General features: G+C 41.1%; 1 protein-coding gene across 5 annotated transcripts in view; it reads left to right on the plus strand.

The window, feature by feature from the left end:
• gapvd1 (GTPase activating protein and VPS9 domains 1) overlaps positions 1-17,420 on the plus strand; it is a 34,366-nt gene that overhangs the window by 6,773 nt on the left and 10,173 nt on the right. Inside the window, exons 2-16 of one of the 5 annotated variants that reach the window (XM_084360975.1) lie at positions 34-252; positions 1,703-1,970; positions 2,057-2,629; positions 2,707-2,790; positions 2,890-3,024; positions 5,479-5,671; positions 6,289-6,369; positions 8,988-9,145; positions 9,429-9,558; positions 9,821-9,946; positions 10,086-10,259; positions 14,175-14,312; positions 15,506-15,640; positions 16,289-16,408; positions 16,752-16,829. In XM_084360975.1, the coding sequence (XP_084217101.1) occupies positions 68-252; positions 1,703-1,970; positions 2,057-2,629; positions 2,707-2,790; positions 2,890-3,024; positions 5,479-5,671; positions 6,289-6,369; positions 8,988-9,145; positions 9,429-9,558; positions 9,821-9,946; positions 10,086-10,259; positions 14,175-14,312; positions 15,506-15,640; positions 16,289-16,408; positions 16,752-16,829 (2,578 nt within the window). In that variant the 5' untranslated portion in view covers positions 34-67. Of the gene's footprint in view, positions 1-33; positions 253-1,702; positions 1,971-2,056; positions 2,630-2,706; positions 2,791-2,889; positions 3,025-5,478; positions 5,672-6,288; positions 6,370-8,977; positions 9,146-9,428; positions 9,559-9,820; positions 9,947-10,085; positions 10,260-14,174; positions 14,313-15,505; positions 15,641-16,288; positions 16,409-16,751; positions 16,830-17,420 lie in introns of all 5 variants that reach the window. The other 4 variants (XM_084360976.1, XM_084360978.1, XM_084360979.1 and 1 more) reach the window with 4 other exon arrangements.

Below are 17,420 nucleotides of genomic sequence, written 5' to 3' on the forward strand. Positions count from 1 at the left end.
TTTCCCTTCCATCTTGTCCTTTTTGTCCTTCAGTCATTTAGCTCTCTGCTTGTGTGAGCTGGTGAAGATGGTGAAGCCAGACATCCACACTCTGGCCCACCACCTGAAGCAGGAGCGGCTGTACGTGGCATCGGAGAAGCAGCTGATCCAGAGGCTCAACAGTGATGTGCTGAAGACAGCTGAGAGGCTGTACCGGGCTGCATGGATTTCGAAGCAGCAGAGGATCAATCTCGATCGTCTCATTCTCACCAGGTCAGGCCTAAAATTTTGATCCACTCTGGCCTAATATGTCTACCAGCACCTCTGAAACTCACATGAAACCGGTTTGAAAGTTAACATTTCCTGTTATGTGTGCCTGTTATGAACAAATGGCAGAGAGCAGTATTCAGTATGTTGGCTGGGAAAAATACTGCTAAAAGCAAATATGTTCCTTATTTTTAGAGTTTGTAGTTCAATAATATTTTTTTTAAATTTGAGGCTATAGAGTTTAAAAATGTAAATTCTATTTCATGCAGTTCTGGGCTAGAACAAGTGCTAAGATACAAACCCAAGAATACAAATATGAGATCAGGTTTGATGCTGTATAGTGTTCTTGTGTCACTAGTTTGACCAGATGTCCTAAAAGGGACCCTGCAGGGCTGGAGCATCCCTTTGTTCTTTGAGCATGTGATATAATACATTTGCTAGAGGAGTGAATCTTAACTGGTGTCACGTTTCGATTCAATTAAGATTCACCTGTCAATGATTCAAATGCACAGTGATCAGCATCTTGATGCATCTCAATGGATCACATCATCAGTATTCTATTTTACTGCACATGGTTACTTTTCATCAACTAATACAAGCAGTCAAATAAATCTAAACTCCTTTTTTATTTAGAAAGTAATTTTCAAAAATTAGAGTACAACAGTGTACCATATAGAAATCTGCATCTTTTCAGTACCAGTATCTGTGTGACCCACTTCTGCACATAAACATTAATGAAACAACATAAATCAGGTTTTACCACATAACAGCTCTATGACAGGGCGTTTCCTGAATGTGGCAAACGTGACTCTGTTGCACTCACCTCTCTGAGTTGGACTACAAAGTTGACATCACCTCCTCAGTTCTTGGCTGAATTAGCTGGGCTCACTGCATCCTTTATAGTTGCAGACATTACTTTCAAGTGAAAATTACTAACATGGTTAGTAACTGTTGTGAAGCAGATTTTATGCACAGCTTGTCCAGTTCATGCTTCCCAGTAAGTGTATAAAATCTTAAATGTGGCCAGATTTCTGCTTTTGCGCACTCACTTCTGATTTTTGCCTCTTTCTGACATATTTCCCAGCACAAAGTTTAAAAAAATGTTAGCCTAAAGTGTGCCGTCAGTTCACTGCACGAGTGAGACGTTGCGATGTAACTTTACAACATCATTGTCCTGTTGTGACTGGAAAATCAACAGTTGTGTAGGCTGCTAACTCCTCTAGCATGTACTTGCTTGTCTAAAGTTGGATATACACCAGTCAGAACTAGGTTGGATGATTTGTCTTCAACTTCTTAGAAAAAGCTAATATGTACTCTTGTAGACCCACTGTGTTTGTGGGTGGGATGAGATTCAGTCGTCACAGTGAGAAGGAACTACAGTAACTAATGATAGTAGTTGTTGGTCCAAGTGATCGTATATGAAAAATATTAATAATGAAACAACTCTGTTCTGCAGTGCGGAGGCCTCTCCAGCCGAATGCTGCCAACATGCCAAAATGCTGGAAGACACACAGTTTGTCGATGGTTACAAGACTCTGGGCTTCCAGGAGACGATCTACGGCGAGTTCTTGGCCAGATTGAGGGACAATCCTAGACTGGTGGCATCCTGTCTGGTGGCAGGAGAGAGGCTGAACCAGGAGCACACCCAGTCGGTCATCCATACAGTCTTCACCTCGCTTTATGGCAACTGTATCATGCAGGAGGATGAGAGCTACCTGCTACAGGTCAGGAATCATATCTGGCTCTTGTGTTATTTAATAGCCTCTCAGTAAGATGATCTGATGCAACTTTCTTTCTTGCCAAATTGCAGGTGTTGCGATACCTGGTAGAGTTTGAGCTGAAGGAGAGTGACAACCCTCGCCGTCTACTGCGACGGGGAACCTGTGCCTTCAGCATCCTTTTCAAGCTCTTCTCTGAGGGCCTGTACTCAGCCAAGCTCTTCCTCACTGCCACCCTCCATGAACCCATTATGCAGCTCCTGGTGGAAGATGAAGATCACCTGGAGACGGACCCTGCCAAGGTGACAGAGCGCCTCACTCCGGCCCAGCAGGAACGTTTTGGAGAGAAGGGTTCTGAGGGCTACAAACAGCGGGTGCAGGCAGCTGTGGAGGCCAACGAAGCCAAGCTGGTAGCTCTGGTCAATAAGTTCATTGGTTATCTGAAGCAGAACACCTACTGCTTTCCCCACAGCCTGCGCTGGATTGTGTCACAGATGTACAAGACTTTGTCATGTGTGGAGCGTCTTGAAGTGGGTGAGGTGCGCACCATGTGTACAGACCTACTGCTGACCTGCTTCATCTGCCCAGCTATCGTTAACCCAGAGCAGTATGGTATCATCTCAGATGCTCCCATCAATGAAGTGGCCCGCTTCAATCTAATGCAGGTCAGTGGCACAGCATGTATTCTTTTCCCACATCGTACCACAGTGTAGATTGATATTGCGTACTTTTTGTTACACAGGTTGGGCAGCTTCTGCAGCAGTTGGCCATGGCTGATGATGATGCAGACCCAAGACGGAAGAGCAGTTTGTCGAAATTTGATAAGGTGTGTGAACCATTGCATCATTTTATTAATTCCAGCCTAAGTGCAACATATTTATCCTTCGAATACATTTTATGTACCTTTCTTCTTCTTTGTCTGTAGAGTTGTGTTGCTGCCTTTCTGGATGTGGTGATTGGAGGAAGAGCAGTCGAGACCCCACCCATGTCCTCAATGAACCTTCTCGAAGGCCTCAGTAGAACTGCGTGCTATATTACACATAATCAGCTGCTCGTGCTGGTAGGCTCTCTTACAGTTCATATCCAAGTGTAACATTAGTATCATTTGAAAGTTTGACTTATGTGTTGCTACCCATATACAGGGTACACTGTTTCTCACAGGATTTTGTAAGACTATGGTGGGTGGACCTTGCACTAGGGGGTCCGGGAGCATCTTCCCCCAGAGGAAAATTCTGCACATTTTTAAGTTAAATGTATCAATCTGGTGAACTTTTAGAGAAAAATTAAAAGGCTATCTCATAAATAACGTGACCATAAATGAGAAATTGTGGAGAATATAAAATGTAGAAAATAATCAAATATAACATTAAGCTTTGCTCCGCTGCCTGGTGATTAGTCCAGTCTTTACAATTTACTCTACTACGCAGCTCTGGCTATACATTGTTAGCACAAGCCTATAAGCTATAGTCAATAGTCAATATCAGTCCATTGCTTTTAATCTTGTAGCCTATTAGTCCTGACTTGTAACTTAACGTTGACTGAGACCAGATAATTACTGTCTTGTTTTTTAAATTATGAGTGCCCGTGAGTGTGATCTTAAGTATATATTGTCTGGTCTAACCCATGTACACGCGCCACAGGGTTATCTTTCTGAGCCGTGGCTCATTCATGCTCTGCCCATTGGCATTTATCAAAAGTAATAAAGTCTCACGTTTTTCAGAGAGACAGAGAAATATAGGCTATGTACTGCCCAGCTGGGCAACAAGACAAACAGACTGGTGAGTGATTGACTACAAGCTAGCACATCAACTTAACGTTACTGACTGACTAAGAATTAAAGATGCAAAACATTCTTCAGTGCTATATGACAAGTGAAAAACATTTTTGGATCAATGTGAGACTATGGTGCAGCAACTTAGAGTCTCATTAATTAATGGGAAAGACTGGGGTAGAGCTTGAGAACAACACATTCTAAAACTACCACGCTTATATCTTTGTTCCTCCTTACAGACAAGGTGATTTGATAAGATTTTGGAGCACCTTGCTGCATAAATTTACAGAGTTCCTTGAAACCCCTAGTACTGCTTAAAATCTTCCAATACAGAGGTCATGTATAGGCAGTGGTTAAGATAACACAAATGTCTACTGTGCACTAGACATCCTTTTTAAAATTCTCAGTATGTTTAGCTTTTTTTTTAAATTAGGGATGTTGATTCAGGTCTATCTAATTTTTCAGGTACAGTTTGTTGTATTGTTCAGCAAATATCTTAACTGCACAGTGAGTCTCCAGTCAATGTTGTTTTGTTGACTTTCTTGTTACCAGATGCCATTGTCACTAGGGATACACAATATATATCAGGCATATGATGGGGAAATATTGTCAAACAGCTGATAAATAATTTAAAGTTGATAAATACAGCTAATAATACAAAGTGCAAATTGCTTTCATTGACTTCATAAGCAGTAGTTTATGGTAAGGAATTTGCCAATAAACACAGAGAAGAAGTAGATAAAGAAAAGAAGAAGTGCAACATGCTGTTGGTGCTCATGACCTCAAAGTGCTGCACCTATGCAGAGCCATGAAGTGTAGACTAGAGAGCATGAAAGATTTTTGCCTGTGGATGTCTTTTTTTCACAGGAAGAAAACACAATTGCAATTTGCAACACAAAAGATCAGAGAGGAAGGAAAAAGTCTACGAGTTATCACGCAACAAATCTTATTGGAGCTATGGAATATTAAATCATCCAACTTTGCACTTAGCCTTTCCTACCCTCACATGTGCATACACTACAGGTTATGAACTTCTTTTAAATATACAGAACTGTGAGGCTGTTGATTATCTTATTAGTGTCAGCCATTGGAAGCGGGTAATTATCGGATATTGGTAACGGCTAAAAATGTCCAAATCATCCGTACCTACTTATGTTCCTTAACCTGTTGTCACATTACAACATTGTGCAGTGTTTACATATGAATTACTGGCAGTTCAACCATGACTATTTAGGTCATATTTTAAAAGGGAACAACACAAGTAAAACTGAAACTCTAATAGATGGGTGACAAAAACTGTAAGTGCAGCCCACACAAAGGTGAAAACAGGCTGGATATTCTGCATGAATTCTAGGTGAATCAGTTTAAAACATAGCAAGAATGTGGTAAGACGAGAGGCTTTAGTATTAACTTACCTTGCGACCTCTGTGTGACTTCAGCGCAGGGTGTGTGTATCAATTCATATGATGTTTGTGTCAGGACATAGGCTCGAGTGCCTTTTGTTTTTGTTTGTGTATGAAAGCTGTGTGTGGTTTTCTTTTCCTCCATTCATTTCGAAATAACTTTTGTCAGTGAACTCTTAATAAAGCTGTGTATAATCTCATGTTTTGTACTGGAAACAATTTAGATTCATGTCAAACAAGACTTCAGCATGTACAGACTTGTCATCTCACACCCAGTTTACTTCCAGTCATTGATTCATTGTGATGTTCTGAAGAATAATGTCTTCCTCTTCCGGCACAGGTGGACTTTGTGCGGAGTGTGATGGCAGGGGACCATCTTCGGGAGGAGGAGCACATGGCTCTGGAGACCCTGGTTGCCAACGTGCCCCAGAATCGAACTGTGAAGAGCAACAGTCTGGAGCTCACTCCATCCAACACTCCCCAGCTCTCCCCAGCTACCACTCCTGCCAACAAGAAGAACAGGCTCCCCATAGGTACCTACCTCGGCGGTCTCTAAGTGTCTGTCTTCCTGCCACTTTGGTTTTTATAGATAGATGTATTGATGCACTCAAAGTGATGCAACCTCTTTTAAATTCCTAATGTGAGGATCAAAAGGATATTTTGCCTTATAGGAATACCACAATTTGAAACATGAACTAGAAGTAGTAGTGTAATATTTTGTCTAATGAGAAGCAAAATAAACAAGTAGAGTTGAGTGGTGATGGCTAGTGAAAGGCCTGCGTTTCATAGGAAGCTAATGAGCTTCTTCTCAGCTTGTTATGAAGATAATTAGCATGGCCTGGATTGAGGCTCAATTACAGAAATGACAACCAATTAAATTACCAAATATAAATGAACTCATTTTAATTGGAATGGATGGAAAAGATGCATAGACTACCTTCATTAGCATTCTCGAGACAAATGATGCTGTAGTAACACCCCCGTAATTAGAAATGAACCACTTGTGCTTGCTGCTCTGAAATATGACGTTTATACACACAATCTTGACTTGACTTGAAAAACTTTCAATTCTGAGATGTGCTCTGTATTCTTTCTCCAACTCCCTACCTTGTCCTTCTCCTTTCCTTCCGTGCTGCCAATGAATGACCAGGACAACACTTAGCCGCTATAACATCCTGGGACCCCACATCCACCACTCTGTCTGCACACATTCCATTAGTAACCCCTTTTGGTGGGTAGACTGTCGTTGGTGTTAGAGCTGGAGAGAAACTATCTCATGTATCTATCTCACCCAGTTGCGTGTTAGTTGACACTCATCTAGTCCATGCTCCTAGCTGCACAGTAACCTCCCTGCCTCGCCACTTCTTCCCAACACTGCTGTTGTCCATGTGCTCTCACCATGCTTGCTTTGCCATGCACAGTGCTTTGGCTCATTATTAGAGCTGAGATGTTTTTCCACTCATTTCGTTCTCTTAAGTTTCCCCCTTTTTGCTTCCTCATTCAGCGGATTATGGCTTTTCATTACCAGGTAGAGTGAGGAAAAATCTGTATTCCACTTTTTTCCCTTCTGGTCTGTTTCTTAGTTGTGGTCAAAGTAAATGAGAAATTAGTACAATAGACTATATTCACACAGCAGCCATTTTCCCTTGATGTCATACTCGGGTGGGAGCAAATGCTCAAATGTCTTGTTGCTGTTCCGTGTAAGAAGTTGTATAAATGTAGATAATCTGATAATCTCATTATCATTTCAACACTTCTGTTTAATCATCAGAAGGAAAGACGAGGAATATTGAAAATCCTAAGGGACGGGGACGGCTGTATGGGTGAATGTGACAAGTGTTATAAAGTCCATTTACCTCAACCATATTTCAACTAATCAACAACAACTTCCGCTAGTTTGAGCATTTCCAGGCATAAGTAAATGTGTCTGATATGTGCATTGACATTTTAGAAATAATTTATGCCTTTTCTATCGTATAATGTAACACTTTCAACAGTAGTGTTGGCTAGGATGTGGTTTAATGCTAACATTAGCTAATGGGCTTCAAATATGTTGTTTAACCTTGAATTATCAATGTCCTTTCAAATTTTTACCATCCATTGTCTTTTCAGTTGCTAATCAATCAGAAAGTGGGAAACTGATATTTTGTCAGATTTCTTACGTTTATAAGACTTTCCACCCTGAGTGTGACATTAGAGGGAAATGGCTGGCGTGCGATGGTGACTGTGATAGTATAGTTATGTTCTTAATAGCACATGTGGTATCTACTCATCTCTGTGAGAGCAGGGGCAGAACTAATAATAGTGTCAATATCAAGGAGTTTGAGTGATTTTATTGGCTCTTTATTTGACGCAATGGGTTTCAGTTTCAGATTCTCAACAGAGGTATGTGTCACAATTAAAGAGCTTGCGGTAGAACCAGCATCCTTTTTGTGGTCTTCAAATTGTTAATTCTTTGTAATGCTATGGAAGCATTGCATATAAAAAAAGTGTATCAAAAAGGAAACAGGATGAGTGTAATTTGGTCAGCTGTCTTGTTTATATTGTTAAGAGGACTGGAGCAGTCAGTGCCAGGCAGTGTCCAGACTTAGTTTTTTGTTTTAATTTACTTGATATATCCAGTGGATGGAGCCAAAGGACCAATGTTGTGTGCTGCAGCCTCAAAAATGCAGCGCTGAAATATGTCGGACCAGTCTGTAGAGTAGTGTGAAAGTCATGTGCTGCTTGAGAGTTTCATTATTTCAGGCCTGACATTATAATCCCAGAAACACTGTGGAAGCAGATCATTTTGTATTTCAACATGCACGGAATATCATGTTTCAGCAAAGGTCATACCAAATGATAAAGTAAATGTGACTCTGTGAAGTTCAATGATTTTAGATTAATTGATTTTAAACTGATAATGTTTTACGTTTTATACATTAACAGCGCTAAAATAATTTCATTCAAATAATATGGCAGATGTATGGCCTTATGAGCTTTGTATGCGCCTGTGTGTGTATCTGTTTTCAGCTTGACCAGTCAGCAGTGCACAGTGGTAAAAACATTTTCAGATTTCAGAAACATTTTCATGCTGAAAGAAAACTTGGGCTTTGTTCTTGTTTATTAACTGTCTGACTAACTGTCCATCATTGAGAAACAAGTGATACACTTGTCTTTGATGTCACACCAGTGTTGGCTACAAATGGAAAGAACGGGAAAACATTCAAAAGATAATTGTCACATTTTCTTTGTGAAGCCATTGTGGCTTATTGACGTATTAGCTGCTAAATAAACCTGCAACAACCTACCTGATTAATCCATTAGTGGATGGAAAGTAAATGAATTGCCAGCTGTTGTTAAACGATCATTTGTTTCAAATGTCAAACATTTGCTGGTTTCAGCTTCTTAAATGAAAGAAATTGTTGCTTTTCTCTTATTTATTAAGAGTCTTTGGGTTTTGGACAAAAGAAGCTATTTGAAAATGTCACTTTGGGCTCTGGGAAATTGGTATTTTTGATATTTTATAAACTAAATGATCAATTAAACAATCGATCATGAAAATAATTGCCAGAGTAATCGATAATCAAAATAATTGTTAGTTGTGGCCCTACAACAAAAGTCATTTTCAATACTTATGAATAACAGTTACAGACAACACATTGGTGTGACATACCAGATGAGGGCCTTGGTTCCGTGCTGTTCATTTTCACAAATGCTGTTGTTTGGTGAAACATGAATTCCTGAATGTATCACCTGAACCCAACAACATTTTTAGGTATAAAACATGTTGTTATTCAGTATCCTGTGAATGTAACAGTCAGAGAATAACAGTGTATCCCTTTGAATTCCCTCCAACTGGCCAACTAGCAGCTGCTCGTAGCCGCAGCCGTACCAACATCGCCCAGGAGGGGGAGGCAGAGGCCAGCACCCAAGAACCCCTACAGGAGCTGATGCCAGAGGAGGTGCTGGTGATTTCACTGGGAACTGGTCCTCAGACTGTCCCTGGGATGATGTCAGAGAATGAGGTAATGTGACTTGAATTAATGTACTCATTTGCAGAAGAGATCATGATGTGATGAGTCCAGTGTCATATTTTTTCCTTGTCACTGAAGGGGAGTAAGACTTCTCAAAGTCTTTGTCATGTGCTTTGTGTGTGCTTGTTATGTTATGCAACTGATAAGAAACCTTGTATCTCATGTATAAACAACACCTCTCTCATCCCCTGCAGTCTTTGAATGAGGTAATGCTCATGAGGTAATCACCAAACATATTTTTTAATGTATGGATGTCCTCTCTCCTGCTCTGTAGGTTTTGAACCTGCAGATGGCTGATGGGACCCAGGGGGATGGTCATGCTGATGATACTAAGCTGCATGGTAAACCAGACAAAACCCTGCGCTTCTCGCTCTGCAGTGACAACTTGGAAGGAATCTCAGAGGGTCAGTCTGCAGTCTAATGACAAAGATAAACCATAAAAAAACAAGTTGTTTTTCTTCAATATTTTCCAAGTAATATCAAAAAACATATAAAATAAAGTGTTTTAAAAAAACAAATAACAAAAAAAAGAGAACGATACAATTCATGTTTACGCTCCAATATACATTTATAAAGATCACAAGGTCATAACTGGTATATGAATTACAGCTGACTGTATTGCTGAACACCTAATCTATGTTTTTATTTGTTTATTTTTTCCCTCAGGTCCATCCAATCGTTCAAACTCTGTGTCATCTCTGGACCTGGAAGGAGAGTCTGTTTCTGAGCTGGGGGCTGGACCATCAGGGAGTAATGGGGTGGAGGCTCTCCAGCTTTTGGAGCATGAACAAGGTACGTGTGTATTTCTGAATGTTGCCAAAAAGTTGAGTTGAAAGCATGAATATATATTTTTCAGATGCAGCAGTTTTATAAACATTAAAGATATTGATTAGTGGGCACAGGCTAACATAATACTGAATGTCTCCTTCAGCCACCACTCAGGACAACCTGGATGACAAACTACGCAAGTTTGAGATCAGAGACATGATGGGTCTGACAGATGATCGGGACATCTCTGAGACGGTCAGCGAAACCTGGAGCACTGATGTGCTTGGCAGCGACTTTGACCCCAACATGGATGAAGATCGGCTGCAGGAAATAGCAGGTGGGGGATAGCTTCTACCTGTATCTGTCAATATCAATCTGTACTTATCAGTAAGAGGGCTTCATTACATCTGGAGAACAAGATTTGTGAGCCCGGAAATCTCTTCAGCACCATAGTACTTTTATTAAAATGCTGTTTTGGAGCACATTTTACCATTATCAAAAATATTGCAGCTTCTTGTAATCTGGATATTGCACTCAGCCATATTGTGATTTTGATAATATTTCAATAAATTGTGCAGCCATGATCAGTAACCAGATGAATTGATCTGCGCAGCCTGTGTGACATTGTATGGACATAGGGACCTTCTCTGACTGTTGATTAAAATCGATTCAGGGAAATGTCATCACCTTGTGGTATGTGGGTGAAATAGCATCAAAAGGCAGGTCTTAAGTTCAGCTTGCGTTCTATACAGAATTGCACCAGGTGTCATATGGTACAGCTTCGACACATTCATTGACTTTGTTAGCATTTCCTTGTGAAAATGAATCAAATCGCATTTCAGCATTTAAATATATTTGGTACCCAATTAAGCTGAGGGTAATAATATAGACCAATGTTTCTTGTTGTTTCTGGATGATTAATTGGATCGAAAGAAAATTAATTACCACCTATTTTGAGAATCCGTTGATAGTTTCAGTCATTTTTCAAGCAAAAATGTCAAACATTTGCTGGTTCCAGCTTCTTAAATGTAAGGATTTGCTGCTTTTCTTTATCATTTAAGACAGTAAATGGGCTGTCAGACTAAAGAAGCAATTTGAAAAAGTCACATTGGGCGCTGGGAAATTATTAAGAGCAATATTATTATTATTTTTTTTACCTTTTTCAGACTAAACTGTTAATCAATTAATTGTAAAATGTATCATTAAACTGATGATACCTTTTTGCGTCTGAAGTTCAGTGCCATTGCTGTAAAACAATTTCCGATGCTTAGTTTGAGGAATACAATATATGTGAGCATTACACTTTTGCAATTAAAGAAAAAAAAGATTATATATTCTTGTTTTGATTATATAGTGACGATAAAGCAAAAAGTTTTCATCTACTGCCACCAACTCTTAGATTTGCCTGAATATGTAATTATCTTCCAATTCATAGGATACACGAGTGAAGTGGATGCATTTGATTAAAATGGACTCTTGGGGCAAACCAAGTTATTTTCTGCGTGTCTCTCGAAGCATATTCTGTAGTTGGCTTGCATTATCACAGTGGCAGTAGCTAATAAGTACATGCATAATTGTAAGTTAATTATATGTGAGATAAATATCTTCTGTAGATAGTGGAGGGCAAGTTCGGCCTCTGCACTGCACCGTAAACACAGGTCGTAAAGATAACCGGCTCATCTAATGTGAAACCAAAATATTTGAGTGTTATTCAGACTCTCATCTTCCTCTGCCTCAGTCTTTCTCGTCACAGCCTTCTCCTCCTGCCCATCTCTCTATCCTTCTCTCTCTCTCTGACATTCACTCAGTCCCTGCAGTCTTATTGACCTTGGTTCCTTCTCATTTGCATCCACCATTTTTCATTCTTCGGAATATGGCGTTGGGGGACTTTTCCATCATTAAGTGAATTTACAGCGATTTCCTTATGTGTTTTCTCCAAGGGATTGGGTTATGAGATGCACATTAAATATCCATTAATACCTCATTATCCCACTGATAAGATTACCATGATAATGAGGCAGAAATTCTAATTGTTTCACTTCTTGTTGTGCCACTCATTTAATCATCCACCTGAAAGACAAGTACTCTGCGCCCCTACCTTGAAGACTGTAAACACGGACAGCGGGATAGAGCTCTCCCACCGTCAATGAGAGCCCTGCCCCCGCCAATATCAGTGCACACTGTTGCCTCGGTGCTGGCATGCATGCGTTCACATGGTGTGCGTGTGCCATGAAGTGGAAGCATGACATACCAGGGGGCACGGCTACCACAGGTCGACTTTTTGGTCTTGAGTCTTGGCCACCGACTCCCACTCACACCTGCTAGCTCTTTTCCCCCTCCTCCACATTCTTCCGCCTTGTTAAGCTACGGCTTCCCAAATGGAGATGGAGGGACACTGTGCGGAGGACTTTGTAGGAGGGTGGGCAAAGCGGTAATTTGGTTGTGAGTAATGCTAGGCTTAATCAACAGCTCAAAGTCACGGCCCTGGAGGCCAGGGAAGGGTGAGATATTACCATTAACCTCTGACCTTTGGCACAGTGGTATATGTGCCTGTGGGCCCCAGCATGAAATGCATGTGACCTCCAACTCTGTGTCTCTGGATGCAAAGCTCACTGTCTCTGAAGCCCCATCCACACAACGTTTACACAGGGTTTATGTCATGTTTTTGCTTATCTCAGGCCAATCCACTGTGGTGTTTAAAAAAGTTAGACCTGAAGGCATCATGTAAAGGTGATGGAGCAGGTTTTAATTAAGTTATAGCATGTGAATTCAATACATTAGGTACAATATAGTCAGGGTCAGTTTCTGGCTGCTGAGTGAAGCAAATCTACCAGCAGCTTTCATATTTTAAAGGCATTTGTCTGTTGCTAATTTTGCGCCATGCATATAGTGCTGAAACAATTACTCACTCAATAGACAAGTGTTTTAAAAGAAAACTGATTATAATTCATTATGAATTCAGTCATTTCAGTGATTCATCAAGCAACAAATGCCAAATATTGCTGGTTCCAGCTTTCAGGTGTGCTATTTTTCTCAGTTTTTAGTCTTAGAAACAAAGATGTCACATCATTAACACGCAGTTTCTTCAATCTGAGACACATTCCAAACTCAGATCTGTTGTATCACAGCCTGAGCTAGAAATGATAGTTCATGCTTTAATATTATCCTTGCTGGAAGATTGCAATTCCCTTTTCACCTGCCTCAGCAAGTCATTCCTGGACTGTCTAAAATTAGTCCAGAAAGCTGCTGCTGACCAGGTCCAGCAGGATGAGTCACATCACTCTGATTTTCTTTACCCTGGCTTGCATTTAAGCTCAAGGTTCTTGTTTCCACATACAGAACCCTGCATGGTCAGGCATCTGTGTATATTTCTGAGCTGCTTCATCCTTCTACATATCACCAGTAGGTCACTTAGGTTTTCTGACCAGGGCTTATTGGTTGTCCACTGCACTCTACTTAAAACAAAAGGGTGATTGTACCTTTGACGTGGTGGCTCGGACATCGTGGAATGCCCTTCCTACAGACCTGCATTATGCTGTCTGTTGTTTCCTTTATAAAGCAGCTGAAGACATTACAGTATTTATTCAAACTGGCCTTTGTCCTGCCGAGTGCTGTGTAGTGTTTTATTTTTTATTCCTTTTGCTCTTTTCATGTTCTGATGTTTTGATTAATTTTACTCATTAAGCACTTTGTGACCTTGCTTAGTGAAAAGTACAATATTAAATAAACTTTACTTACTGTTTCAAATGTAGCAATTTGAAGATTTTATTTTGGGCTAAGTTGAAGTAGACATTTACAATTTTCTTTCTTTTTATAAACTAAATGATTCCTCAAGTGAAACATCTTTTGATAGATCAGTTGATGATAAAAGTAGTTGTTAGCTGCAGCCCTTGTACCAAAAATGAAAATACAAATTTATATGCTGTGGAATGGAGGATTAAATATGAACATGCATGTAACTGAAATATTTAAACCTTTTACCAAAGGAGTCATTTCTGTAGTGGCATTCTTTCAAGTTCACATGTTGCTCATATTTAAGGCCTGAATAATTTATAAGAACTAATTACAGAATATGAATCAACACACAGTGCCTTAACAACACATAGAGGCTTGATTTAAGAACAAAAGGGTGCCTTCAGGATGACCTTGCCACTATAAAGGTGACTTCTTGCTGGTCTCAACACTTTTCCAGACAAAAAAAAGCTGTTTCATGCTGTGGCAGGAGGTTAACTCTTTGTCTCTGTGCTCTCAGGGGCAGCTGCAGAGAACATGCTTGGCAGCCTGCTGTGTCTTCCTGGCTCTGGTTCAGTCCTGCTCGACCCCTATGGCTCCACCATCTCAGAGACCACAAGCGAGGCCTGGAGCGTGGAAGTCCTTCCCAGTGACTCAGGTAGGTTCATTCAGTTGTTGTAGACGCCCTCTGACTGGTCCTTTGCTTTTGTTATTGTCTTCATCTTCATGCCAGCCTCAGATGTCTCTTTGCATGCATATTTATGTTTGTTCCATACAGTGGGGGTTGGGACACCAGGTGTGGCCGCACGGCACTACATACCAGAAATGTGTGTGTGCATCTGTCATCATATTTGTGTGCACTTGCCTGTCTTTCAGGGCAGATCTGCGTGTGCCAGTAAAAGGCAGCTCATGGTTTCCTTAGAGGGACCACCAGGTGTGTTTGCACCTGTGGTGGAGCTGTGTGGTGGGAGGAACGGGGACAGCAGCTGTCCTCAGTCAGTTTTACTGTGTCAGTTTTTTATCCAGCTCGACATAACATATAGCTCTGAGACTGGTCTTTACATCTTATATTGTTTGGACAACAACCACACAAACACAAATACAGTCTTATAAATCATAGCGTATATACTCTGTTGATCGGCTGTTTTTGTTAATTGAACATACAGTCCAACCTTTTATTAATCAGAGATTATGTTCTTAACTCCCCCTTTTGAAAACCAGTGTTTTGTGGAAATCAGTAGACTGTTTTATGAACAGCGTTAAGTGTTTCTTTGAAAAGCCTGGGCCTTATGTTAATTGAAGTGGTACACCACTTCAATATGTGCAGTGCAGAAATGACATGCATGAGTGTCTTGATTGCTTTTTGTTCCGTTTGCTGCCCCTGTTCTGCTCGGTAATAGCACGATCGGAGGCTTGCTTGGAGTACAGCGCTTGTTTCATGGCTAGGCAGCAGAAAACTACACTCTGAAGAGCACTTCACCAACACATTATTACTAACGAGCATGCAAATGAGTACTGCTGTTAGTATGGAGCCTCTGGGTTCGACCCAACAGCTCCATTGGGTAGCCGAAGAATTGGCCGTACTAGCTTTATGGTTTGGTTTGGCAGTTAGAAGACATGATAATGTATGCTTTGTTTGATTTCATGCATATGTGCGCACTTGGTTTCCCAATAATCATAATGGGGGGGCTGGGGGGGTGGAAACAATGAATGACCATCATCTGTTGTAAACTGCCACAAGTGAAGTGGATCATGAGTTTCATTTAAAAAGCACTTTATCCATACTTAAGATTAGCAAAGTACACATTTTTCTCTCAGAGGGAATTTATATATATCTTTTTATATTCGCAGAAGCCCCGGACCTGAAACAGGAAGAGCGTCTTCAGGAGCTTGAGAGCTGCTCAGGGGTTGGCAGCACCTCGGATGACACCGAGGTCAGAGAGGTCAGCTCGAGACCCAGCACACCAGGCCTCAGTGTTGTCTCAGGTACAAACATAACCTCTCCTCCACTTCCTCTCCCTAACATGTACTCTGAAACAATTGTTTCTATTTCTGTTTCTGATCCTGTTCTCCATTTTGTCTTTCATAAGTTGAAAAAGTCCTAAATTGACCTGCGTAGTTAAATAAACTGACAAATTCTGCCTGTTTCTCACCCTCCTTGACTCTGTGTAGAGCGGTCATGTTGCTGGGAGGGTTGTTAACCAGTGTAATGGGGTCAGTGTGAATTTTTCTGTATGACACAGGCTATTGCTGCTTGTCTTTTTTGTGGGCTCAGGTGGACATGCATGAAGTAGTATCCTAGATTAAGAAGCCAGCGGTGATGTTCCTGGCTCGGCTCACAGGAAAACGTCCCGCGGGATCCGGCCGATGGATAGTCTGCATCTGATGATCACTCTTATACTCTGTCTTTCCCCTCACCCATGGGAGCTTACGCTACCAATTTAGAGTTCCCACTGGGTTCCCATCTCAGAGAGACATTGCAGTGTAGTAAAGAGAAAAATATCCTCTTTTGTTTGAGAGACATTGAACATGCAGCTTCTGTTTTTTGACTGCTACCAAGCTGAAGTATTTTACTGTGTTTTCTGTTGCTTTGATCTTGATTGTCAACCAAACTGTTTTTTTCTCCTGCTGCAGGTATCAGTGCAACCTCAGAAGACATCCCCAACAAGATTGAGGACCTGCGGTCAGAGTGCAGCTCAGACTTTGGAGGGAAAGACTCTGTGACCAGTCCAGATGGGGAGGAGTCAGGCCACGGTAGGAGAGTGTCACATCCCCGCTAGGCTAGCTAAGCCATCAGTCCAGTGTTTATCTTGTCTAAACAGCAGCAGCCAGAACTATCAATCCCTGTCACCTTCACAGCTGCCACTGAGTTAAATCACTGTTTTAGTTCTCAACAATTGTTAAATAAAGTTATAGTGTGGTGTTAAATATTCATTGTTAGCCTGGTTGGGGAATCACAGTTGGCGGCCAGACTATTTTCATTTTAACTGAAAATTATAAGCCATTTTCTGTTGAATAACAGCAATGTGCTTTTGTGAATCGGTGGTTAATTTAGTAAATGTTCTTAATTGTTTGGTATCCTCTTGTGTTTTTACAGGAGCGCACCATCTAACATCTCCACCCTCACAGTCCGAGTCCTTACTGGCCATGTTCGATCCCCTCTCCTCTGCTGAAGGTAATTTACACTCCCAGAATGCTCTACAGCCAATCAGAGCTAGAAATTAGTATCATTAAATCTCAACACTAATGTCGCGGGCTCACAGAACAGCTTGAGCTCTGTGAAATTAACCAGGAGTGCCTCATACAGCCCTTACCCCAATTACCGGACTTATTATAAGTGCAAGTGAAATGTCATTTCATTTGGCCCATTTAAGATCCCAAATTATTCTTTGCGCTCTTTGTCCCAGTGCATTTTGTTTGTAGCGCAGGTGGAAATAGTGGGAGAGAGGAATGGTCGCTGCTGTGTGTCTGTGGCAAGGTGAAGGGACGACAGGTTGAGAGACCTCACCCCAGGCTCTTTGGCACTGTCCCCTTGTCCCACTGTGCTCATGGCACGAAGCTGCCATTGGAAGCTTTTCAGGAGAGAGAGTGTACCCTTGGAACAGGTGGCCTACCTATACCTAGGGCTCATCTCCCACCAACATCTCTCTTTAGCACTCTACCCCCACTTTTGAGGTGTTTTTCTCCACTCGCTTTATAATGTTTAACAACTACTCTTTAGAGACAAGTGAGATTTTTCATCTTGGTATACCTACTTGTAGAATTT

Source organism: Pagrus pagrus, assembly GCF_965226575.1.
Source record: "Pagrus pagrus genome assembly, chromosome: 8".
Classification (NCBI taxonomy): Eukaryota; Metazoa; Chordata; class Actinopteri; order Spariformes; family Sparidae; genus Pagrus; species Pagrus pagrus.